Genomic DNA, 26,176 nt, shown 5'->3' with positions numbered 1-26,176 from the left:
TGCAATGGCAGGTCTGAGACATGTGCTACTTTAGTGGGTGGCACAATGAGTATTGCCTTCCCACTAGTAGTATTTAATTTATATGCCCTGGGTGAATGTAGTACCATATACTAGGAACCTATAAGTAAATTAAATGTGTCAGGTGTAGGACAAGTGTACCATGGTTTAGGGAGAGAGCGCAATCACCTAACCCCCGGTTAGCAATGGTAAAGTTCACAGAGTCCTAGTGCCAACAGAAACTAACAGGACAGGTGAAGACAAACAGTTTAGGGGAAGGCTACACCAGGGACATCCGGTCTAACATTCACCATGCCACTGTAATGTACATATTTGCCCAATTTCTCAATGCTTCTCTAATGCAATTTTTGCCCTGTTTCCTCCACTATGCAAAGGCTCGTTTCCACAGTGCTGCAGTAATAACATGTTTTCCCAATTTACAACTTGTGTAATGTTTACTTTACAGAGTGATGCAATAATGCACATTTTGCCCAGTTAACACAATGTTACAATAAATTACTTGTTTTCCCAGTTTATACAATGTTGCACAAATACACAAATGTCCCAAAGGTACACAGGGCTGCAGTAAAGTGTATTTCTGATGGATACTTCTGCCTGTGGATGCCTCACCTTTTGAATACGCCCCTGCGCCAGCATTCCTCGGGAAAATTCTTTCCCAGCTCTCCCACGTTGACGAGGACGTCACAATGGACCGGCTCCGCTCGCCGCACCATATGACGTCATCGGAGCCACAAAAGGACCTCGTCAGCATGCTGACGTCAGTTCCCTTTTTTCCGCGCCGTCGACGCTCAACGGTTTATTTTCAGGGCTCTCCATTTTCATCGTGGAAATCTTGTATCTCGTAGTTTGTCAGAATGGCTACTTCTAGGAAAACTGGATTCAAACCCTGCAGGGAGTGTGGCTGACACATGTATATCACGGATCCACATGATGACTGCCTGTGGTGTTTATCCTTGGACCACGACATCGAGGAATGCAGGAGCTGCAGGAAAATGAATCCTAAGGCTATCAAAGAACGTGAAGCCAAATTGTTTATGGCGAAAGCCAAGAAGGAAAAGAGAGGTAGAAAGAGGGCAAAATCTTCATCTTCTCACACTTCGAGGTCGAAGAAACACAAGAAATCCAAGAGAAGACATACCTCTCGACATCGTTCTTCGAAGGCCAGAGTCTCGAGCTTGAGATCGAGGTCGCCGACTCCAGCTGAGCGACCTCGGAGAAGGGACTTTATCTCTCCCACTCCTTCTCCTCGTGCAACGCCAGGACTATCTCCGTCTGCGGCGTTGCAGATTTCAGAGGCTTCTTCGCTTCATGAAGAATCACCGGCTCCAGCGACGTCACCAGCGTCGGGAGGGTCCTCTCCAGGCCGTTTGGCTTCACCTGTGCAGGTGCCATCCTCGGCTCCGCAGGCTCCAGTGCGACCTCGGGTGACTCCCCTACAGGAAGGTACGGATTCATATTCTCCTTTTCCTGCTCCTGAGGCTGACTCTTCGCATTTTCTCAATGCGATGTTTGGTTTATTTGCAAGAGCCTCAACTCCATCTGGTGCGCCTTTAGGCCCCGTGGGTCCTCTGGCTTTCAACCTGGTTGTGCCTCAGTTCTATCCCCAGGCACCTTTAATGCCATTTATGCTGTTGACTCCGGCTTGGCATTTCCCGGCGCCGAGATAGTCTACCCCAGCTTCCCGGACTCCTTCAACTGCTGGATCTGCTCCACCTCGGATTTGATCGTCGTCAAGGCTCGATGTCGAGGCTCCTCCATCGACGCCGCTGGTGTCTTCTCCAGCGCCGCGTGTGGCTCCGCCAACGCCTAAGCAACGCTCCAGGAGAGAAGCTCAGAGATTGCTTGAGGAGGAGGAGTATTTGCAAGAACAGGAGGAAGGAGAAATTGTGGACTCTATGGATTAGTTTGAGGGCCTTCAGGAGGCTAGTGGCCTAGATACTTCTCCTGAGTATGACTTACCATCTGCAAGTGGTTGTGTTGGGCAGGACGTTGCACCTTATCATGTTGTAATTAAGAAGGCAGCTGATTTATTGGGCCTTAAACTTCCCTCTGCTGAGGTTAAGTCTAACATACTGACGGATGTTTTGAATACTTCTTCATCTACCTCTGAGCCCCTACTTCTATTCACAGAGGCTTTAAGAGATCCAATTCTGGAGTGTGGCAGGCTGTATCTCGTTCTATTTCGAGAAGATACACGCCTGCCCCTGGTGATCCGGCTTTTTTGTCTTCACATCCAACACCGGAGAGTCTAGTTGTCCAAGCTTCTTGCTCAAAACGGTCTTCTAGTGCTTTTCCTACCATTTTGGGCGACAGGGACTCGAAAAAGACAGAACAAGCTGTGAAGAAAGTGTTTTCATCTGCGAGTATGGCTCTAAAGTCAACTAATGCTACTTGCCTTCTTCGACGATATATACATGCATTGATGAACTCTGTTGTTCAACTTGCTCTTAAGTTGCCTGAGGAGGATTGTGCCAACTTCTTGGAAGTCCTTTCGGATTCACAGGCCACAGCACGTCAAGTGATTCAGTCAGGCATGGACACTGCTGACTCTGTGGCTTGTGTTATGGAGTCTTCTGTGGCTACAAGGAGACAGGCATGGCTCAAGTCTTCAGGGTTTTCGGCTGATGTGCAGGCGACCTTGTTGGATTTGCCCTTTGATGGGTCAAGGCTCTTTGGTTCTAAGGCGGACTCAGCCTTGGAAAGTTTTCAAAGATAGTAGAGCCACTGCAAGATCTTTAGGCCTCCAGGTTCAGTCTAGAGGTTATGGATACAAGAGATATCGGGGGTTTGGAAGATCTGCTTCCTTTCGTGGCCACCAACAATTGCAGCAGAGCCATCAGCAGCAAAGTACCTTGTACAAATCATACAGAGGGAAGAATAAGAGAGGCCTCAGGGGTGCAAATCATCAGCAAGCCTCTTCCTCCCCTCCTGCCACTGTTGGTACATCAGGAAAGCAGTTCTAGATTCACCATCTTAGTACATGTTGGGCCAGTTGGAGGTCGAATGTCCCACTTTCTACAAGATTGGAGACTGATCACATCAGATCGTTGGGTCTTGAATCTTGTAGAGAATGGGTACCCCCTCCCATTTTTGGAGTTTCCTCCTCCTTACCCTCCTCGCCAGGGTGGTTGTTCAGAAGACCACTTGTTGCTTTTGCAGCAGGAGGTTCTCACTTTACTCCAAAAGGAAAGGGGTCAGGGTTGTTACTCCTGATTTTTCCTGATCCCCAAAAAAGATGGTTGCTTGAGACCGATCTTGGACCTCAGGAATTTGAACCTTTACCTCAAACAGGAAAAGTTCAAAATGTTGACCTTGGCTCAGGTTCGCATTGCGCTGCAACAGGAAGACTGGATGGTGTCCATCATCTGCAGGATGCGTATTTTCATCTTCCCATCCTAAAGTCGCATCGGAAGTATCTCCGGTTCACGGTGGGATCGCAACATTACCAGTTTGCGGTTCTTCGGTGTGGTCTTACGTCCGCGCCTCGAGTCTTTACAAAGGTGATGGCGGTGGTAGCGGCTCATCTCAGAAGGTCAGGGGTTCCTGTTTTCCCCTTCCTGGACTAATGGCTGTTGAAAGAGATGTCTCCAGAGTTGGTTTCGCGCCACTTGCAAGTGACAACTCATCTGTTGTTCAAATTGGGTTTTTCAATAAATGTACCCAAATCTCACCTGGCACCTTCTCAGCGCAGCCTGTTCATAGGGGCAATACTGAACACTTCTGTGTGCCGAGCATACCCACCTCTGCAGAGGATTCTCGACATACAGGAAATGATTCCTTTGTTTCACGATGGAGCGGTTGTTCCAGTCCTCAAGGTTCTTCGCCTGCTCGGTCTGTTCGCTTCCTGCATTCTGTTGGTCAACCATGCACGCTGGCACATGAGGGCACTCAAGTGGTGCCTCCGCAGGCAGTGGTATCAGCACAACGGAGATCTTGGGGAGAGCATCAGAATCTCCAGAGAAGCTGCAGCGGAGCTGTCTTGGTGGAGTGTGCAGGGCAACCTGTCTCAAGGGAAGCCCTTTCAGCCTCCTCCGCCGGTGGCCACAGTGATCACGTATGCCTCCACTCTAGGGTGGGGTGCTCATCTGGGGGTTCTGGAGGTCAAAGGCCTTTTGTCTGCAGAGGAAAGGTTGCTTCACTTCAACCTTCTGGAATTACGGGCAATACGTTTGGCATTGAAGGCTTTTCTCCCTTCCCTTCGCGGTCAGTCGGTTCAGGTCCTAACGGACAACACTACCGCGATGTGGTACATCAACAAACAGGGAGGTGTTGGGTCGTATTGCCTCTGTCGAGAGGCTCTGCGGCTCTGGTCCTGGGCTCAGGGCCAACGGATTTGTGTGTTTGCAAATCATCTGGCCGGTGTGCTGAATGTTCGTGCAGACAGTCTCAGTCGGCGTTACTCGCCCGATCACGAGTGGCGGCTTCATCCGGAGGTGGTCCATCGCATCTTTCAGATGTGGGGATCCCCTCGGTTGGACCCATTTGCCACTCACGAGAACGCGCACTGCCCGTTATTCTGCAGTCTCCAGTATCCGTTGCAGGGAGCTTTGGGGGCTGCGTTTCAGATAGATTGGAGCTCACAACTTCTTTACGCGTTTCCTCCCATACCCTTGATTCCTCAGGTTCTGAGGAAGCTTCACCAAGACAGGGCCCAAGTTATATTGATCGCCCCGGATTGGCCAAGAAGGGTGTGGTACACAGATCTTCTTCACCTCTCATCGCACCCTCCGCTCCGTCTCCCTCTCAGGGCAGATCTTCTCTCAGGGGCAGGTTCTACACCCCCATCTCCAGAGCCTGCACCTTCATGCCTGGAGATTGAACGGGGCAAACTGAGTTCTTTTTCTCTCCTGCCAGATATAATGGGTGTTATTATATCATCTAGGCTACACTCCACTAAGTCTGTTTACTCCTTCAGGTGGTCCAGGTTTATTAAGTGTTGCGGAGAGAGAGACATTGACCCTTTGAAGGCCCGCTTGTCTAATATTTTGGAGTTTTCTCTTTCTTTAGCACAGCAAGGTTGTGCTGTAGCCATTGTTAAGGGCTATATGTCGGCTTTGTCGGCCTTTTTATGTTTGCCGGACCAGCCGTCTTTATTCAAGTCCCCCATTGTCATGAGGTTCATTAAGGGCCTGACAAATACGTTTCCTCCAACACCTTTCATTATACCTCCGTGGGATTTGAATCTAGTACTCACTTTTTTAATGGGTTCTCCGTTTGAGCCTCTTCATACTTGCCCGTTGAGGCTTCTTTCTTTTAAAACGGTTTTCTTGATTGCCATTACCTCGGCTAGGAGGGTAAGTGAGCTTCAAGCTCTTAGTTCGAAACCTCCTTTCCTGACCATTCATGCGGATAAGTTGGTTCTAAGGACCAGGGCTGCTTTCCTCCCAAGGTGGTTCCCCCTTTTCATATGGGACAATCCATCACTTTACCTACCTTTTATCCTCCCCCTCACCCTTCCAAGGAGGAAGAGAGACTGCATCAATTGGACCCTAAAAGGGCTGTCAGCTTTTATTTGGATCGGACTAGAGATCTGAGGCTGGACGATCAGCTCTTCGTGGGCTATGTTGGGAAAATGAAAGGCAAGGCAGTGCACAAGAGGACGCTTTCCAGGTGGATTATCTTGTGCATCAAGATTTGCTACGCCCTGGCCAAGAAGGACCCGCCTGAAGGTATCAGAGCTCATTCTACCAGAGCTAAGTCTACTTCTTCTGCTTTGGCTAGAGGTGTTCCTGTTCTTGCTATTTGTAAGGCAGCAACTTGGGCCTCCCTCCACACCTTTGCAAAGCATTACTGCTTGGACTCTGAGGTTAGGAGGGATGGCTATTTTGCTCGCTCTGTTTTGCAGGATTTTTTGGTTTAGTTAGTTGGACACCCTCCTCCGGGTGGGGTACAGCTTTGGGAATCTATTCAAAAAGTGTGGAATCCACAGGCAGAAGTATCCATCAGAAGAACAAGTTACTTACCTTTGGTAACGCTTTTTCTGGTGGATACAATATCTGCCTGTGGATTCCTCACGCTCCCACCCGCCTCCGCGTTGTCCTCCTGTTTCTACCCAAAAATATTTTATTTTGATATGTCTTAATCATGTTTATATTTTAATAATGAGAAATGCTTTTTCTGTTGCTATTTCTCTATACTGTTATTGAGTATGCTCTTGTGAATTTATATACATGTATATATTTGGTATGCTATGTTTGCATTTGAAAATGTGTCGGTCTGCCCGTTTGCCTCGGTGGCACGCAAAAAATGGGTGGAACTGACGTCCGCACGCCGACGAGGTCCTTTTGTGGCTCCGATGACTTCATACGGTGCCCCGAGCGGAGCCGGTCCATTGCGACGTCCTCATCGACGTGGGAGAGCTAGGAAAGAATTTTCCCGCGGAATGCTGTCACAGGGGGGTATTCAAAAGGTGACGAATCCACAGGCAGATATTGTATTCACCTGAAAATGCATTACTGAAGGTAAGTAACTTGTTCATTTGCTCAGTTTATAAAAGAGCTGCTGTAATGCACATATTTGTCTATTTTTCACAGTATGTCAATAGGTCACATAGAGGGGACATCTCGCCGTTCCCATGCGTCCATAGACTTCTGTCTGCTTAATGCCTTTTATCGGGACTGGCAGTATTTTTACAGCTGTTACATTATTCTCATTATTGTTTTTCTTCAGGCCTTGGAAGAGCTGGAGTATCAGCATTCCCGGGAGCTCCAGGAGCTGAAGGACAAAGCAGAGAAAGAGCATCATAAGGTGGGTAGACCAATCCAAAGAAATCAATTTCTAAGGAGATATTTGAAATAACATTGAAAATCCCATTCTAATTTGTCTAGCTTGGTCATTTAACATTAGAATAGCACCTGTCAGAACTTGGCTTCACTGTTCCACCCACTTTCCAAACTAGGGCATCCCTTTAGCCCTTATGCTCCTCCTAGAAGCCATGATGACTAAGTTGATAATACCCTTATCTGATTCATAGTGCCTTTCACATTCCAAATTCTAACAAGAATATACAGTAATATGATGGGAGTGAAGACTATAAAAATGAGTGGCCCTCAGCCGAGACCAAATACTCCCTCGATCAAGGCTAGACCCAGTAGTAATTTTATTCAGTTCTTTGACACTGTCATAGATGTAATCCGTTTGTTCATGTATGCTTTCAGACCTTTTTTGTATAAATGAGCAACATTCTGATCCTGTGGTTGCACAGACTTCACCCTTGGCAGCCAGGACAAAGTCAATGCCATTCTATTTATTAAAATGACAGTTTTGGGGTCTCAAGTTGGTCACATATCAATCCTAAAGGTAGAGCATAGTTTATGGCCTCTTCTAGACTTCAGCTACTATTCAGGTCTTCTGTATTGACAGTCCAATGCTATACATGGGAAATAAAATAGCAAAGAACCCAGTAAATGTGGATACTTCCCTAAGAAATATTTTTTGCCAAGTAGATTTAGCAAGGATGCGTCATATTGCCTGGACAATACAAGTAAGAGTAGCAGGATCCAGACAAGTCCTTGGTTAACCAGGTATGCATCCAGTTTATGGGAGTGGCTATGGAAATGGAGAACTCCTGACTGGAACAGAAAATTATAGAGGCTGAGTTAAGAATCAGTTTGTGCAATAGGGGATACATTCTGTATTGCTTAAGAGATGCTGCCATTTTGGGTTTCACAGGCAATTCCACTGGCAGTGTCCGCAAGGGCCACAGCAGAGGGCATTATATGCTGATTAAGGAAATAGAATCTTCCATTTAACAACGACAAAGGTAGGGAGGCATTGCCATATTCATCAGGGTTATGCCCATATACGTAGAAGTCGAGAAATTTTATCAAAAAGAAGAGGGATCCAGCAAGACGAGAGGTTAAGACTTTGTTGCTACTGTTCCAGAAAATGTAAAAAGGTGTTCTCACTGTACAAAGATCATTGATGCTAAAGATGGGCAGCAGACAGCGCACTGTTTGTTTGATGCCCTCCACCGGCCCTCGTAAGCAGAGCCACAAAACAAGGCTTGCGACAAAAATAACTAGCTAGACCTAAAAGGGAATCAAGTAGATGAGAGGCTTTCTAATATGTAGGCTAGAAATTATACTTGTGTTCAGAATGGGTTGCATCGAGGTATGAGTAAGACTGGTGAGTGCCGGCAACGGGAGCCACTCTCTGAGTGGGAGAAGCAAGATTGTTCAGAGGCATGGAGGTAGCAGCAGGGTTGGTACTTCTAGGGTAGGTAGTTCATTTGTAGTGGGAGGCATGCACTCAGGATGGCTCTCCTCACACTTCACAGATGTTTGTGGTGAGGTTGACTTGCAAAGGTTCATGGCAGTGTGGCTGGATGGCATCCTTTTGTTAGTTTACTTACAAATGCACTCAGTCCTCTGGCTGTAGATGGTGGCTGACTTTTGACGGACAGTCAAATACGGCAGCTTGGACCTGAGAACAGAAGCTGTAGAGGCAACAATTACGTTTTTTGTTGAAGCATCACATCAACATTCAGGTGAAAATTGAGCAAAGCTGGAGACAATAGAGTGTTAGACAGGAGCAGCATGGTCATCCCTATCACTATTTTGTAAATAGCTTAGTCTTCTGAAATGTAGAATCTCTGATTGATCAAATGCCAGCTTGGTGCATCTTGCCACTTGAGTTAATTTCTGCACAAATCTTAGCTACCATGTTTTTCAAAGTGGAGTGGAAACACCCCACCTTCCCTGAGGACTTTGGTATGTGCAGAGAAAGTGTTCCTAAATCCTAGAGCTCCTCATAGTTCCTGATCCATAGAGGACACAAAGATGGTACCCTTGTCAGTGGGCATCATGGAAGCCGGGGGCCGCGCAAGTGGTTTTGAATCCTTTCCTAATGTGTGGGCTTGTTAAAATGCAATTGCTTTGGCAGTTTTGCTAGGCAACATAAAGGAAAAACAGAGCAAACCAATGCGTACTTTCGGTCCATATCATACTGTCTGCTGACTTGGGTAATACTGTGATAAATTTGAGGGAGATTAGGGAGAAGAAATTTTGGGGTAACCTCTCCATATTCAATTGAGATCCCTTTTACAGTGCTGTTCTATCTAAACCTGCTTCTCTGCCTCGTTAGCACATTCTTGCAGATTTGGCTCGTTTTTCAATCAGAGATTCAAGAGTTTGAAAGATGTACACAGTCACTTCAGAACTCTGAGAACTCAAAACTTCTTTGCAGTTTGGTCAGCAAAAGTATTTCTCCTAGACACATCTTTTGGAGAGGATTGGTGGCCAGCACACTTCTCAAAAGCTATTTTGAAAGCTAACTAGAGTGCATCGAGTAATTGTTTAATATATATGGAATGTTCTTAATCGAAGTTCCTGCAGAAATGAGGGAACCTTGTTGCATCCTAAGGAGCCCAAAATTGTGGGCCACAACAAAAGAATGTTCGAGTCTCTGAATATAGTAACAGTTTTCTTAACTGCAATATACAGGCATGTGTGAGAGCAATCTGTTCAGCTACCCGAGCAGAGCGTAGTTGAGGTAAACATTGGCCTTCTGATACTTCATACAGGGTACAGATTGCTTACCAGGCCACTAGAGAGCTGTGGTCATTTCCAAAGGCAAGAAATATCAACATTGACATACAAGATTAGAATTGGTGCATCAGTGAGATTAATATGTGGCTTGGTCAGGTGCGTGGTTACGGTGTGGTAGTCATGTGGTTTTCCATCTTGGGCCTTTAGAGAGCACTGAGAGGGGTTATTCTGAATGAGAGGCGGATAGTAAAAGAATTTTCAACCTTGATAGTCTTTCTGATTTTCAGTGGTTAGCCACAGAGCCACTATAGTATGGGAAAAAGCAGCATTAAGGATGGAGCTGAGAACTATATTTTCAGGAGCCTCCACAAAGTAGATAGCCGCCACTGCCACAGCTCAAGCAGGTCTTAAGTCCTGCTACAACTACACCAAGGGCAGACAATAGTATTGGGCTACATGCTTATTTGAGCTCTATGAAGCTGCATTAGTCCTCCTGAAGCAAAGCCCTCCTTTTAATGATAATACAGCGTGACTGTTTTAAAAAAAATTATCATCTAGCAGTCCCAGTGGATAGTGTGTTTTTTTGTTTGAGAAACAAGATTGCTTCGCCTCCTTGCCCAGTTCAAGCAATTGAAGCAAGTTAACAATGTTTGCATGTCCAGTATCCACTGCCTGCATTAACCAAACATTCCCATAACGTTGTGTAAATGACACTGTGAATGGGCTAGGCAGCTTAACAATGGCTTCAATGAAATCTCCTCCTTTGAGATGTTATGTCCTAGATAGCGGAGACTGTAAAGATAGAATTATAATTTCTCTTAAGAAGCTTTATACCCTTTCTTTGTTAATTTATCAGGAGATATACAGGAAGTCGGCCTTACATTGGTCAAAGGGGTCGGATGCAACCATCATGTCACTTACATATTGAACTGAAGTGTATTCTCCTGGGAAGACTAGGGTGCCCAGTTCTTTCTTGAGTGCCTCCAGACATTTTGAATGCAAAGAGGTATGGACTCTCTAGATGCATAGGAATCAAGAAGAAATGTCCACCACCTTATACCAGTTGGCAGTTCCAGGAGTGCAAATCAATGCAGTAGCAGGATTCAGAATATTAGGAAACCTTGGTTTTGGAACAGCGTTAATTGTACAAATCTTGCAAAAACCTATATGTATCTTTACTAGGCTTTTTAGTCAGTAAAATGAAGTATGAAATACATTAAATATGGGCCGTAGGGTCACTTGTTTTAATCAGTACTGTTAACCGATCCTATCCATTCTTCCGCCTCCAGGCTTAATGAATTCTGAGGAAGGTGAGGGAGTTTTTTTTTTTTGATTTACCCTAATCTTAACTGGTCAGAACTTAAGACACATCCCACATAATTTGAATTTTCTGACCATGAAGTAGACAGCACTTAGCCAAGTATATAAGACATAGATTTTGGCATTACAGTTTTTACTATCAATCTGAAGATCATTCTTTGTTTTCACATAGTGCAGCTGTAACTTAATTTGTATTTTAGCACATACAAATAGACCTCATTGCTAGTACAATACACACTACAGTTCGGTTTACCCAAAACATCTCTCCCCAAAACGTTGGCTGGAGAGATGAGGCTTGCATGTTGGTTGGAATGTGATGAGACCCAGAATTATGGATTCAGGATTGGCCATATGGTGAGTATTTTAGATGTCAAACTGCATCAGAGGCTTTGTATGAGAGAGATGGCAGAGAATTCAGAGGTCATTAGAGCAGTATAGCTAGTACCAGTCGTTAAAGTATGAGATGAGCTTTCTGTTAATAATACACAGCATGTACGGCCTACAGTACAGTTGGCTCCTCTCGGGCTGTTGTAAAAGGTAGGGTGTTGGCTTTGGAAGACTTGGGTATATTCAGGTTCTTCGGGTTGAGTGTGGGCGCTAGATGGTAAGCAAGGTCCCAGCTGGCCACAATTGAAAAATGAGGAACCACCAGTTAGAGCCGAATCACCTCAACACTTCCCCTGACTCAGCCCGACCTCTTGGCTGCCAACCCACCCCCCATCGTTCTGTCTCCCGGTTCCTCCTTGTTGCAGCCAATTACTCCTTCTATATCAACGATCTTCAAATTCACTTGGTGCAGTAAGATACAACAGTTAATTAACATCCGCCAAATTAGGCTTAATACAGTCAAAGTTTGTAATTCTCAGAATTTCTGAGGATTAGCATGAATATTCAGAATTTTCTTTTTTATATCCAGTGAAAGGACCCCTGCCCGGGACATGGGTATTCTTGGAAGGGCAGTAAGCCATCTGTGATCTTTCTCAAAAGGACAGGAGTGCATCTGCATCTGGGGGGGGGGGGGGGGGGGGGGGGGGGGAATGGAGCCTTTTGTGAGGTGTCAGGTTTTGGAGTTATTGTCAAAAGTCACTGCTTTCCCCGAATACTTACGCTGGTGAGTGAAGTAAATGATCCCCTGGATTTAGGGATTGTGGGGAAAAACAGGGAAGGGAATTAGAGAGCAATCCAGGACCGTCATACACTCTCCTTCAATGTTTGTCTGTTTCAAGGGACGGTACCACTCTTTGTAGATGTACATAATGGGCAGAGCTACACCTGCAGAGGGATGATGGCAAGCAAGCAGTCCAGCCGGCAACTAAAAAATACAGCACAGAAGGATTTGCTATTACCAGTTCGAGGGGCAGGTAGTGCTGCTACAAGCTGGAAGTTGACTAGGATGTAAGAAATATTCCCCAGGATGCTGCAGCAACAAATTGAACTTTAGAAAAAATGGGGCTAAGACAGCACAATGCTAAGAAAAACTGGAACAAACCGGGACACTGGAGGAAATGAAGAAGGAAGGTAAACAACAAACTTGGGAAATAAAATGCATGTGAAAGATGAACGAAAATCCAGTGTAACAACGCAACGTTTCCAGGCGAACCCTAATAATCTTAGTGCACCTAAATAGTGTTGTGCCTCTCGATACCTGGAAAGAGACCCAAACCCAGGAAGTCAGTAACTACCATTACACTATGGTTCGTGATCTAGGGTTCCAGCCCTTTTTTAACTTCCACTAACCCATTCTCCTTGCACCTGAATCCTCACAGTATCTCTCTCCAACCCTCACCCCCCCCCCCTTTTCCGGAGGAACAGTATTAGGCACAGGTTTCAATAGATGTTTATGAAACCTCTTCACTAATCTGGGAGAGAATACAAAGTCTGCTGGGTCGCATGACCTTTCTGACCCGTCTGTACCCTTCAAGACCACAAAATATTACTTATTCAATGGAAGACACACAAATCTGTGATCTTCAATCTCGTTTTCAGGGAACCATCTACTAGTATAGCTTACTGGTTTACTGGGAGTATCCGAGATAGCTGGTTTTACTCGGGACACATCGAAAACAGGATGCACCTGCCACTGTGAAGGAAGCGTTAAATGTAGTGTGGGTTTTCCTGTCTTTGTGTGATCGGAAATGGACATACAACATTAGGTGTGTACTTAGGGTGTGATCAAGGAATAGTTAGGTACTTATTGTACTGCCAGGCTTCATCACCTTTTTGGTAGTGGAGAGTTTTTCTGCATTGTTTTTCTGAAAACTATTTGTTTCTCACCTTTGCCTATAATTAGTGCTAATAAGCAGCTTCTATAGCAAAGTGGCTACGGAGGTTATAGGGGAATCTGAGACTTTCTAAGGTAAGATTTGGGGTGGTAGCCATAGGAATGGAAAAAGGGATATTTGATAAAGTACAAATGTTATGAGTTGTAAACAAACTCCGCCAGTGCTATCCAGTGGCACCAGGCATTCAGATGATCCATCAAAAACATCTTAAATATTGTTCTAACAACTAGTGAGTCAGCTAGATTTGTTTGTGGGTGGTAACTAGTCAACTTAAAATGCCTAGTACAAACTCTTTTTATAACGGGCAAGTGAACAGAGCTCCTCTGACTTGATTATGGCCTTGAAACCCCATGCAAATGAAAAATGTGCGCGAGGAATGAGTCTACTAATTCAACTGCATTGGGAAGTTTCTTCAAAAGTGGGAAGTGCACTATCTTTTCGAAATAGTCTACCGGAGCCAAGATTGTGGTGTAACCCCAAGGTGGAGACGAATCCACAGTAAAATTCATGAATAATATGTTCCTTGGTTGATGTCGCGTAGGAAGAGGTTCAACACTCCAGCTACTGGCATATGGGATGCTTTCTCTTTGGAACTGACACTACACAGACCTCTGTACTTTTTAACAAATGGCATCCTATTTGTGCATCAAAAGTCTCTCCTTACTAAATCCAGCATCATCTTTTGTCTGGAGTGCCTGCAGTCAGAGAGTTGTGAAACTATCTTAAAATCTTAACTGTAAGGTTTTGTAAGGAATGTACAATACTTTTCCATGATAGTCCACACCATTTTTCAGGATTCACAGATGAGGTTCTTGTTCAACCAAATGTTTCTGAGCTACATTCTCCTGTGATTGTCCGGCCAAATCCAAGATTTTTCATGGACCAGATGCAGAATCACAGCCTGGTTGTAAGGATCTCCAGTTTACTTGCAACCTCTACATCATTTTGTAGGGACAGAGCATCAGCATTTCCATGTCAATTGACTGGTCAATAGGTGATGGCATAAGCAAAACGAGAAAAGAATAGTTCTACCAGACATAAGAAGCACGATCACATTTCGTACTGGTCTTGTCCAAATGTTTTTTATGGTCAGTCCACACAATGATTTTACGCCTGGCCCGTTCCGAATGATGCTTCCAGTGGATAAAGGCCTCTTTGATGGCTAGAAGCTCTCTGTCATATATAGTAATATTTTTCTCAGTATTTTTCTCAGTATTTATCATAGTTCTTAAATAATGCTCTGCAGGGTGTAACACCTCTATTTCAGTATTTCTCTGGGACAGAACTGTCCCAGTAGCAACCAAAGATGAATCATCCTTTGCCACAAAGGCCAGTAAGTGATTTGAGTGTCACAATACAGGAGCTGACTTGATAGTCTTGTTCCATAAAAAATAAATGAATAAACCTTCTACTTGTTCAGAACCGGGGGGACTATACTAAGGCTCTGTATGCCAGGCCGGGGAGGTTCTCGTTGACCGGCCCTACTGCGCATGCAGTCCAAATATGGCATGCGGTCAATAAACACCTGGGATGGGACGGTAAACTGACGTTAGCAACGCCTTTATGGAATTCGGAAAAGCTAGGGAGCCTCTGGAGATCCAAGGGCTTTGATAGGTGGTATCTTATTGGAATCACACAGATCAAAGACATATGGGGACAGGGCACGGTATTGCCGTTTGCTTCCCTCAAGGAGCAATACGGCATGATGGACACTGAACACTTTCGATACCTCCAGATCCGCCACGCGTTATTATCGCGGGTCCCCAGGGGCGAGACGTTGCCAGATGCCTCACCACTGGAAGCCAGAGTGTTGGATGTACATATCCCAGAGAAGACTATTTCCCTTTACAGGAAATTAATTAACAATATGGAAGATCCACTGGTTCGCCTTAAGGGCAAGTGGAACAGTGAAGGCCTCGAACTGGATGATGAAGACTGGCAAGAGGCGGTCTCCTCCCCGAGGGTGGTGGCAACCCAGGCCAGACTTAGGCTAGTGCAGCTTAATATTTTGCATAGGACATATGTAACGGGACCTGGGCTAGTTCGCATGGGGCGGGCGGAAAGTGAAGAGTGTAGGCGGGGGTGTGGAGACACAGGGACTTTCTTCCATATCCTCTGGAGTTGTCAGCGGATAGAAACTTATTGGAGAGGCATACACCGCACTATGCGGGCTGTGCTGGGGGTCGACATCCACCCAGAGGCGCGGAGGTGCCTGCTAAATGTCTGGGAGCCTACTGACCTCAACGCGTGCACTAAACAGTGGGCTACGCTGGCGTTCATGATCGCAAAAAGAAAAATCGCACAGTTGGGGGGTGCTGTTCAGCCAGCCCGCCTGGGGAAGTGGAAAGAGGACTTAGATTGGTGCATGTGGGGGGAAAAGTCGGTGTTTGTATCCAGGGGATGCCCCGGAAAGTGGAGCAAGGTACGGGGAGCCTGGAACCATTATAGAGGAGATGTGTGTCCCCCACCTGGCAGACAAACTTATGATGAGGCTCATGTAAACCCCTAACCGCTGGGAAACAATGTTTGAAACATGTATTGAAATGTGTAAACTGTGGCCGATTGAAACTGAAGTCGCCCGCCTATGAATATCTGCTGTATGACAGTCAAATTGGTTTAATAAAAAGCATTTTAAAAAAAAAAGGTACTTGATTTGTCCATAACGAGTATTGAATGCTGTTTTCCATTTATATAATTAGGTGTGAATATGTGTTGGGTATACTCTCTTGAGATCTAGTCTAGAAAAAATCTTGGCAGATTTGACGTGATCGATGAGAGGAACGGGGTAAGGCTTTCTTTTGGTGGTGGCATTCATTTCTCTGTAATCAATACTTGATCTTAATTACTCGATCACATTTTTACAAAGGAAATAGGAGCCTCTGAGGAGATATGGAGTGCTAAATGAAGCCTTTCTCTAGGTTTTCTTGCAGATATATATATTCAGAGTACATAAGTTTCTGTTACCCTTAGCGGGTAGATTCTGGAATGAGATGACTTCTCCTAGTATTAAATCAAGTTTGAAATCATAATCCAGATGTGGTGGAAAGGTGTCTGCTTCTTTCTTTCTGAAACGTAAGAGAATACAGTATACTGTGAAAGAATATTGTTTTTCTCAGTTTTTCTTTTTTAAATCTTTCCTTCAGTTTTGGCTGGATTTTGTTGTAGAGCAAAACAATTCAAAGGTTGTGCATATTCCAATTGCAGATTAGTAAAACAATGTTCCTTGTAGTATGTTGAGTTGAGGCATATCTGTAGTAGTCTAATGACCTGTGGTTTCAGGTTTTCTCGCTCTGTCCAGCTGTATACTTCAGGATATCCAGTTTAGAGTCAGACTCCTTGAATATGTGTCTGTACCCCTTCCACCACTGGATTGCTGCCACTGTTCCGTTTCCAGGTATCACCATTGGAGCATCCCCCGGCATAGTCTGTCATCATGTGAAAACTCAAAACATCTAATATGTCTGCCTTCTTTTCTTTTGCTGTCGGATTTCTCAGACATGACTTGGGGAAATAAATTAGGAGGAGGCAGAGTAGGAAAAGTACTAGACCTTACCCTGTGGCTCTAGTGGGTGAATTTGTATTTCAGTCTCTCATGGAGCTTTTCATACTCCACTTCTGAATCTCTTTTGTGCATTTGCCAGTTTCCCCATACTAATTCCGGAATATCACCCATTGGTTAGCATCTAACTTGTGTTTTTTGTTCTCTTAATCTCTTTCTAAAATTATTTAAGTGCTCTATTTCCAAGGTATCTACTTCTTGAAAGTACTTATCCCATCCTTGTTAGTGATCCTAACCCACAATTTTACATTATTTTCCCATGCTGGTGGTACATCACATAGACAAGAACTCTTTTAGCTGGTGTTTTCACTTATTTTTACTTTTCGACCCCCATTTTCCAAACTGTTTTCTCATTCACAACCAGGAAAACATTAAGGTGTCTGCAGCTTTGTGCCCAGGCTCATCCCATAGAGCTCAGGTAAAAGGGTAAGGGAGGGAAGAAAGGCTCTTTCCCATCTATTCTCATGTAAGGAGGGAGAAAGGAAAGTTGTTTTTCACCTGTCTGCTGACCCTCTTACCTGTGAAATCCCCCAGTCCTAGCCGGTCGAGGCTTGCAGAGTTCCAGTACGGCTGGATCAGTGTTCTTTCATTCACACATTCATATTCTAGGAGCTGTGCTATGGGTTCTAGAAATTCCTTTTGTTCCTTCCCCTCTTGCACCCTTTACTAGAGCTTCCTGCTTTATACCGTGGAGTCCACCTACACTTCTAACTCATCATATCCTGCAACACCCACAATACCGACCCAAACTGGTTAATCCCATAGTCAGCAGCACGGGAAACTATTTTCAAAATTATTTTCAAATCTTGTCAATAAATACAATCTGACTTCGCATTTTATCGATTTTCAATGGGTACTAGTGCTGTCTGCCCTGATTGATGAGTTGAACATCTGGCCAGACTCCACCTTAGTACCTCACCACCGCCCATGACCCCCCCCCCCCCCCTGGCCTTCGTGAAAGATCCTCCATCTTCACTTTGGTTCCTGTTGTCATTGTGTGGGGTCGAGTCCAGCAGTACTTCCCACTTCTGGCAATGCGTAGACACTTCCAAAGTGGCAATTCAAATTTTAAAAAGGTTTATTAACAACAGAAAATTGTATTTGTGAATCACAGGAATGGCGGAGACAAGAGGATCCTCCAGAACCACAAATGAGGATTAGCTGCAAAAGCAGATCAGAGGCATACATTTAAAGGATTTTGTTTACAGGGCTGCAATGAAATTGAAACAAAGGTGTTAACAAGAGCAAGATTCTGAAGGCATGAGAAAGTATGAAAACAGCCTACAAAAAGACACGGAAACGTAAATTTTTGCTGTTGAGGAAGCTAATCTCTCACTTCAAAAGTCAAACATGAAAATACCGCTTTGGCGGTCATACAGGGCTTTACCTTGACCAGAAAGATGATTGCAGTAGTTAATGTTGCAGTATTCCCAATTTTTTTTAATCTTACATAAGTTAAAGAATGCCCATAATGCACTTTAACACCTGAATGTCTCCTGACGCTTAGATTAGTGAAAACGGATTTACTGACCAATAGTTAATTGAAATAATGCAATAACATCAGCGTCTTTTCTGAAAGCCAGACAAGAAGAGGTCTGTTTTATTTCAGAGGTAGAGAATTCCAAACCTTTTGTGCTCCGTCTAAGAAGGCTCAACCTCTAAACCAGGCCTCATTGAATCCTGAGACACAAGAGATTCTGTGAGGTAGGACGAAGAGATTTTGATGGCCCACATCTGATTAAATCATTCACAATACATGTACGAGTTGAGACTTGGAATGAATAGTGAACAAGATAGATTGTTTGTAAAACAGAACAAGCCTTAATAATAAGCCCTGTGGGCTTTATTTATTCAAGTATTAAGGCAGAAACAGGGAGGGTCATTTACCACTGCACTTGGGGCTTGATTTTTGAATGGACTGAAGATGGGAGAGGAATAAATGCTCAATGCCTAAATAAATGTTACAGTAACCATGGGTCCAGAAGGACACTGACCCCAAGGCTTTCAACGTTGGCCAACACTAGGGTATGTAGGGGTAGACTGCATTTTAAAACATCCAGACATTATTTTAAATCCCATAGGTTCAACGTCAATGAATTACAATTGGTTGACCACTAGGTAGTTTTAATCTTAAAAACCCAGAATTGTTTTAAAATCTCTAGCTATTACAGGAAAAAACATCTCCCTAAGAACCCTGCCTGCCAGGAGTTCATACATACATACAAGTTTGCTGCTTATTCTGAGTGGAGCTGACGCAAGAATGAACCCTTCCACCACTGGTGGGTGAGGGTCTTGCTTCCTATATACATTGATTTTTTGAGTCGCGTGCCAAAATCATGTTGCACCCTCCTCAAGCCTGCATCAAACACCACAAGACAAGCCCTCATGTGGAACCCTCAAGGGCAAAGGGGAAGAGGTAGGCCATGAAACACCTTGTGTTGAGGCCTCGAGGCCGACTGCAAGGAGTTGGGTTACACCTGGAGTCCGATTGAAAGAAAATCCCAGGACAGAGATGGCTGGAGAGTCCTGTTTGACGGCCTATACCCAAGGTGGGATATAGGCGTAACTAAGTACCAAAATCAAAAAGGCCACAGAGATACAATAGTGAGGTGTTTCTGCCTGTAATCGGAATATCTGTTGTATCTGTATTTAATTTGAACAGTGGGTGTTCATCCAATTTCTAACAGCAGGAAGTAAGCACTTTAAGTAGAAGTCGTCAGTGGAGTAATATTTGATCTAAATAACACTGGAATGTTAGGTGCCTAAATATATAAAGTGAGGCCAAGATGGCAAATGAGGGCTGTTAGGGGCCTTAGTTATACATTAAATAGGTAAGGAAGAAGCACACAGCCGTGGTGCATTTTGTGGGAACATTTACAAATCGACTAAATGGTTAAAGTAATACTCTGTACCAGTGCTTAATTTGTAAACAAAGAAGTTCCAGGGCCGTTGTCAAGAGCCACTGCAGCTTGCACCACCCATTGCTCCCACTAGTACTGCCAATGACAATATTATCACTACTAGCCATCACACTCATACAAGGTGACACTTCAGACTCTAAATATACATTAAAATGACTAATACATACCTCTCAAGCTTTCCTTATAGCTTTAGGCGGCAGACAATAATGATTTTAATGTATATTTAATTATTAAAAACAACAGCTGCTGTGCTCCTAAAAATATAAGACAAACAGCGCCACCATGTGGCAGGCTGTCATAAGCGCCAGTGTTGATAATAAGGTGCTGGTGCTGAGCACTGGAAACCACTGGCTCAAATTAAGCACTGCTTTGTATACCCAATCGCTCAAATACGAATGAAACCATTTTAACACAGTACCTGTATAGTTCATTGATTAATAGTTTATGCTTGACAGTGTCAGAGTATCTGACTGATGTGATAAAATCAGTGCATGGACACTGTGACATCTGCAGCCATTCAAAGTTCATTCCAGGCTGCAGAGGTCATGGACGCTTTACTAAATGGGAGTGAACGCTTGAGCACTGTCCAAAATGTAGTGCTTCCTGACAGAGGAACTGACAACTTTGGCCATGTACACTTTCAGAAGTTTGATCACTGTTGGCAAAAGAATAATCGGGATAAGACTGGCGTTATCTAGTGGATCCAGGCTTCTGCTTAAGCATAGTGGATCTACTTAATACCCATCCATCTTGTGCAGATCTAGCATTGCTCCAGTCTTGTGAGAAGCATTAAGGATCTCTCTGAGGGGTGGTGCCAACACTCAGGTCAGTAAAAGAGCCAGGGTTGTACTGTAACATCAACCGGTGTGTACCTGAAAGCTTTAGAGGTTAAGAGCACTATCAATATACTTAAGATCTGTCGTTTCATTGACAAAAGGTTTTCAAGATAATTTCTTTGATTTTTTTTTTATCAATGGTAGAGACAAAATAGGTTACTAGATCATTACAAAACTGTCAAATAGTTGTCCAAGTTAGCGAATGTGACATAGGTGAAACTTTCATTCATGATGTCAGCAAGGACAATTATATTAAAGCAAGAGCTGTGCCTGGTAGTCTTGATTTAAAAATATTTATATTTTGATAATTATTTTTATATTCTGATTTATATGTAGAGCTGTAGTCATGTCTGTCTCTCCACATGGACATTCAGACCTTTTTGGTTTCCTTTTTAAATGGGTGTTGGGCCTTGTCAAATCTGGTTGTTGACTATTTTTTTTTCAAAGCTGCTTCCCTGCAGGAGGAAATAAATTGTCTAGGGTGGCAGAATTTCTTTTCACAGATATTTTTCAGTGACATCATGTTTGGAAAAGACCTTTTTAAATGCGTCCTCTAAAACTTAGTCAAGGGAAGTCTTTCACCAGTTCTGTGTGGATTTAGTTATTAATAGAACTGTGGCCAGTTTATATAAAAAGGAATGATGAAATCAGATGATGGTCAGACCACCCAGAAGGAGTGATATTATTGGACATTGTTAAGCCCCTGGGCAATAATCTGATCCATAATATGACTTTCCTCATGCGTTGCACAGTTGACATTTTTGAATGAAATTCAATAGTAGATCGCTTCACCTTTATTGCTTTTATCATCCAGTTGACCAGAGTTGCGTACAAAAGATGTAATGGGGTGTCATCAGTAAGTGAAGACTCTGACTATTCTTTTATCTAAGTTTCTGTAACAAATAAAATATCTAAACCTAGCTTTACAAAGAGATTGTAATATCAGTAGTGTGCTTTGGAAGTGAGTTTGCGTTAATTAACGCTGCTGTCAAATAATTAGCAATGGGGAATACGGAGTTATAGAATGTTTACATTGTGAAGGACAGCAACAATATTCAGGGATTTTAAAAGGCACATTTTATTTTTTGGTAAAGTATGTTGCTTTTCGTGGGGAGATACTATGAGTATCTTGTATCAGTCGTAGACCTCATTTGAAGACACTGGAGTACAAATCCGAGAGCAATTGTGGCTTCCACCAAGGGCTTGCAGGCACAGTGGAACTTCTCTTTAGCATGCCTTTGACAAACTTTCGTTGAAGAAAAAGGTATCCTCCCTCCACACACACCCACATTTGCTCAGAAGGTTAGCAATAAAATTCGACCTGTAAGATTATCACGAGTTACTAAACTTGAGATGGCCTCCACCCAAGAAATAGACCAGGAAAGGGAGGAAGCAAGAGTGATGATCACTGACCAAGAAGAATTCTGGATGGGAGGAGAAGTGAGAAAGAAAAGCAGTAAGCAGAAGGTCGGAAATATTTACAACATAAGCGATCATCACTAGATAGAGCAAAGTATACATAGAAAAACAGGAGGAATATCTAAAATGAAAAGCAAATAAAGGAAAGAGATTTCAAATGAACACTGCACTAGTGCAAAAATGTAAAAACAGCGCAACCAAAAACCAAACACTAACCAAATCTTAAACTAGTTTCTGCTATAACATTTTTCGCTGAGTATAGCAGATATTTCTTTTACTCAGTTTGATGGAACTATATTTACATTGCAGCGATGAAGGATTGTCAGTTACTACCTCAAATATCTTCTGTCTTGTTCCTGCTTCTGATTCATTCTCTCCCTTTTGCTAGCTATTCACTTTGTTCATTCCTTTTAGTGCTTCTCTGTGTATCTATTACTCCTTCCATCTGACAGCTTCTCTATTGCAGGTAACATCCAACCTGCAGAAGCAGATTTCAGAATCCAAGCATGTGGAAGAGCCAACACCAGAGTCTGTGCATCTGGTTCAGAAGAAAATGCAGCATTTGTCAGACTATGAGCGAGATGTAAGTGTTATATATCAGCAGATATCTCAGAGTGAAGGTTGGAGCTGATAAACCACTGAGCTGTCCAGTGAGTGTGGATGGAGGTCACTTGTAGTGGTGGGGAGGGGATGAGGGGAGGGGTAACAGGATAGTCTACACCACTCTGGCACCCACGAGTGATCCATTCATATATTTCAGTCATGGCAAGCGCCCACCACTGGTGACTGTATTCTTCTGCGATAGACTTTGAAGACTCCAAAACCTTGGCAATGCTTCCTCTCCCTAACTTGTAACTTCTGTCCCTTCTTGCAGATGAGTGAGCTGTTGCAGGAGAAACGTAAAGAGGTGGAGGAGGAGCATGAGAGGCGGTTAAGTAGACTGAAGGAAGAGCACAATCATGCTCTGCAGCGGTGCCGAGACCAGTATGAAGAAGAGGTAAACCTGTTTAAAAATGGCCTTTACTTTATGCATATGGCACCTTCAACTACAATGTTGAACAAATATTGGTATGAAAATGTCCCTCTCTGTGCTCAGAAGTGCTTTAAAAGAATATTGCATTGTCGCATCACATCCTTATGATGGGATGGTGCTACATTTACCATGCTGACAGCCTGTTTGTTGCCCAGCTTTAGGCTAGGTTCCATAGCACACTGGCACGTTCCGCTTTGATGAGCATGCTGGTAGAATGGACTTTCTTCCACCATATAAGTGATGGCCTAATTTAGTGAATGCATTATGATTGGCTTACCATTAGGACGTATTCCAATGGGCGCAGTTAGGATACAGTGCAATGACCATGCTGATTAACCCAATGACAATAAGTTAACTGTGCCTGACAGGGCATAGATATCTAACCTCATTGAATGAGTTCCCTCTCGGTGCTTGCCTTCTTGTGATCACTTGTTGGAGGTGTGTCTGATCTTTTGACTGCTAGGTTTGCTCCTGCAGGAAAGAAAGGAGAGGGCGAGGATGTTGGAGAAGCGACAGGGCGAATGGGAGCGCTTGACAAGTAACCACGAGCGTGAGCTGGTAACACTAAGGCAGGACCTAGAGGGGCGCCTGGAGGAGGTCCGACGGAACTACCAGGAAAAGGTACTGAGGGCCATTGTTCATCGATGATAACCAAGGGGATGGGTCCTGTCAACTTGCTGGGTAGTACTGGTCTTTCCTTATAGGGGAGATTCTATGTCCATGGGTGAGGACAGTGCTATTCTCTGGCTAAGCATGGGTACTCTAACCATCGGTCCAGAGGGAGGGTGTTCTTGGTAAAAGAGCGGAAAAGAATCAGATTTTCTATTGAGTCGATGATGTGGGACTCTACTCACACAGGAATAGGCTTTCAGCTCAGGGGGTGGTTTTTCATCTTGGTAGAGTAGTGGGGCACTCGTGTCTGCATATTTGGCTTCCTTTTGGGGGGGAAGACTGTTCGTCACAGGTGCAAGATTGTGGGAGCTCCCACCACTCATAGGAATCCTGTGCCATATGGTAGCCATCATTGCCTAGTAATGTAATTTCCTTTTTGGCCATGAAATAGAAGCCCTTCACCCACTCTTCCTTTTCCTAACCAACTAGATGAAAATATTATCTCTGTCAACTCTGCCGGAGTCTGGTGCACCGCCATACGTAAATCCTGCATTTCTTATGTTCACCAAACTTTCTCACAGGAAAGAAAAATACAGGATTTGGATGAGCAGCTGGAGTTAAGAAGCAAGGAACTGAAGATGAAAAGCACTCAGCTGAATAGCAAGGTGAATGATTAGTTCTCTGAATTAGGCACTGTGTGCGCTAGTATTGCACTGCAAAGGTAATTTTACTGGAATCTTTCTGGCTGATATATTTTGAGGGTTGGTTACTTCATGATAGCCTTGTTGCTGAATAGTTGCTGCCAGTGGGAAACCAAAGGTTGGATACTTTAAGCAGGTTGATCCCACTGGATCTTTAGAGATTTATTGCTGAAAATGTTCTAATTCGCAACGCAGAATGTAACTTGGTAGTTTTTTCAGAGTTGGCTGGATCCTTGACCGGGATTAATCTGAAATTCAATCTGACACCATGGAACAACTGTTCGGATATTTTTCCCACAGACCCCCTGATGATCTGGATGAAAAGATTTACAGAGTTTTCCCATTTATTTCTGGTTCCAAGATAACTAGATAAGTACCCTTCTAAAGACGGCAGGACCTTAGAGAAAGGCACTTAGAGACTCTCAGGGTGTCAGTTAGAGGCCAACAGCAAATCCCAGTCCTGATTCAGTTGCAACTAGTCAGCTAGGCATTTCCAGGAAAAGGCTTCTTGCACCTTGCCTTGTTGTGTCCCTGTAGCCACACGGGCCAACCAGCTGACTATTGGAGTGAACTTCTTTGTCTTGGGTACAAAACGGAGCAGTTCCAGTCCTTCAGGGCTCCTCTCAGGTCACAGACAGCAGGTCCAGTACGTTTCTGATCTTCTGCAGGTGCAGTAAGTGTTCTGAGGAGGTGCCTTGTAGTGACACATTTATGCCTGGCACCACTTAGTGGGAAGGAATGACTCCTGGTCACTTTTTAACCAATGGGAAAAATGTTCTATGGGGCAACTGACCTACCTTTACAGCAGATCCTGATTGCCCCACTGCAAACAACCCCACAGTGCCCCTCACTCTCAAAATCCAAGATAGGGTAAACCTTCTTCCAGTGTGCCCACCCACAGGTTTAGTTGGGGTAATGAGCAGTCCCCCCTTCTCTGTGGTCAATCACAACTGGTTCTGGGGGTATCTTTTGTCCCACTGGGTTTGGGGCTAGACTGGCTAGGGGAACAAAAGCTGGGGCATTTCTAAGTGTCACCCAACAGTTACTTGTGACAAGGAAGGCTCCTTTGGAGTAAACTACGTTCCTGGGCCCATCCTAATGGTCTTCCTGCCAGGGGAAGAAAACACCTCCTCCCTCTCAGGTCATTCTCCCTTCTCTTGGGGCAGCTTTCCCACCTAATTCAGGCCAAGCACAGCCTGTGCGGCTGCTAGATATCTAATACAAATTAGCCTTCAGCAGCTGCAGGCAAAGTAAAGTGAACTTTCTAACAGTTACATTTCCAATGTATTTAGTAAATACAAATTGTACCATTAGAGTGGATAGTTATTAAATAAAAAAAGTCTCTGAAGGGAGCCCATAGCTGGTATAGGTCCAACATTGTAGATTAAAAGTGTATAATCCGTTCTTTGACTTTTACTATGTACCAGTTAAAAATCCGACTAGTGACAATGTCATTTTGGGTTCAGTTTCTGGAGAAACATGCCTTTTCTCATTTCACATATGCCCTGCTCTTAAATATTATATACCCTACCTTGTGGGCAGCAAGGGTGGCTTAGGGGTGACCTATTTAATATTTAAAGTCAGGTTTTCATGCCTGCCCGACAGATAATTATGACAAGTCTGGGCAATAGGGTTCAAGGTACTGCTGTCGGGCTACACAGGGTAGGCCTGAGGCCATGTTTCCACTGCCACTATAGTGAGTGGTACAATCGGTGCAGCATTTAACTTCCCATGTCAGGGGTGTATTTCTGTAAAGTATACTGTGCCTTCTAGGAAAGTTAGATGTACCCAGTGGGTTTTTAAGCCAATTTCAACATGCGTTTTAGGGGTCAGCGCATGTGCACTGGATAACAGTGTCCCATTGTTAGAGTTCAAGATTACCAGCAGGTGAGTCTAAAAAAGAATGAAAAATGTACGGGTGGAACCAAAAAAGGAGTTAATTTGCAACACATGTAATATACAAACACTGAAGAGAGATATTGGGGGG

At 44.0% G+C, this 26,176-nt stretch overlaps 1 protein-coding gene across 4 annotated transcripts in view; it reads left to right on the top strand.

Moving 5' to 3' along the window:
* The window catches only part of CEP164 (centrosomal protein 164), a 341,304-nt gene that overhangs the window by 223,894 nt on the left and 91,234 nt on the right, over positions 1 to 26,176 (top strand). For all 4 annotated transcript variants that reach the window (XM_085647440.1, XM_085647438.1, XM_085647439.1 and 1 more), the window contains 5 exons: positions 6,688 to 6,765; positions 22,310 to 22,426; positions 22,718 to 22,840; positions 23,354 to 23,497; positions 24,070 to 24,153. In XM_085647440.1, the coding sequence (XP_085503566.1) occupies positions 6,688 to 6,765; positions 22,310 to 22,426; positions 22,718 to 22,840; positions 23,354 to 23,497; positions 24,070 to 24,153 (546 nt within the window). The remainder of the gene's footprint in view (positions 1 to 6,687; positions 6,766 to 22,309; positions 22,427 to 22,717; positions 22,841 to 23,353; positions 23,498 to 24,069; positions 24,154 to 26,176) is intronic.

This window comes from Triturus cristatus, chromosome 3_2 (genome assembly GCF_964204655.1).
Source record: "Triturus cristatus chromosome 3_2, aTriCri1.1, whole genome shotgun sequence".
NCBI lineage: Eukaryota > Metazoa > Chordata > Amphibia > Caudata > Salamandridae > Triturus > Triturus cristatus.
The sequence above is the reverse complement of the archived record's forward strand: the minus strand, read 5'-3'. Positions and strand labels throughout refer to the sequence as shown.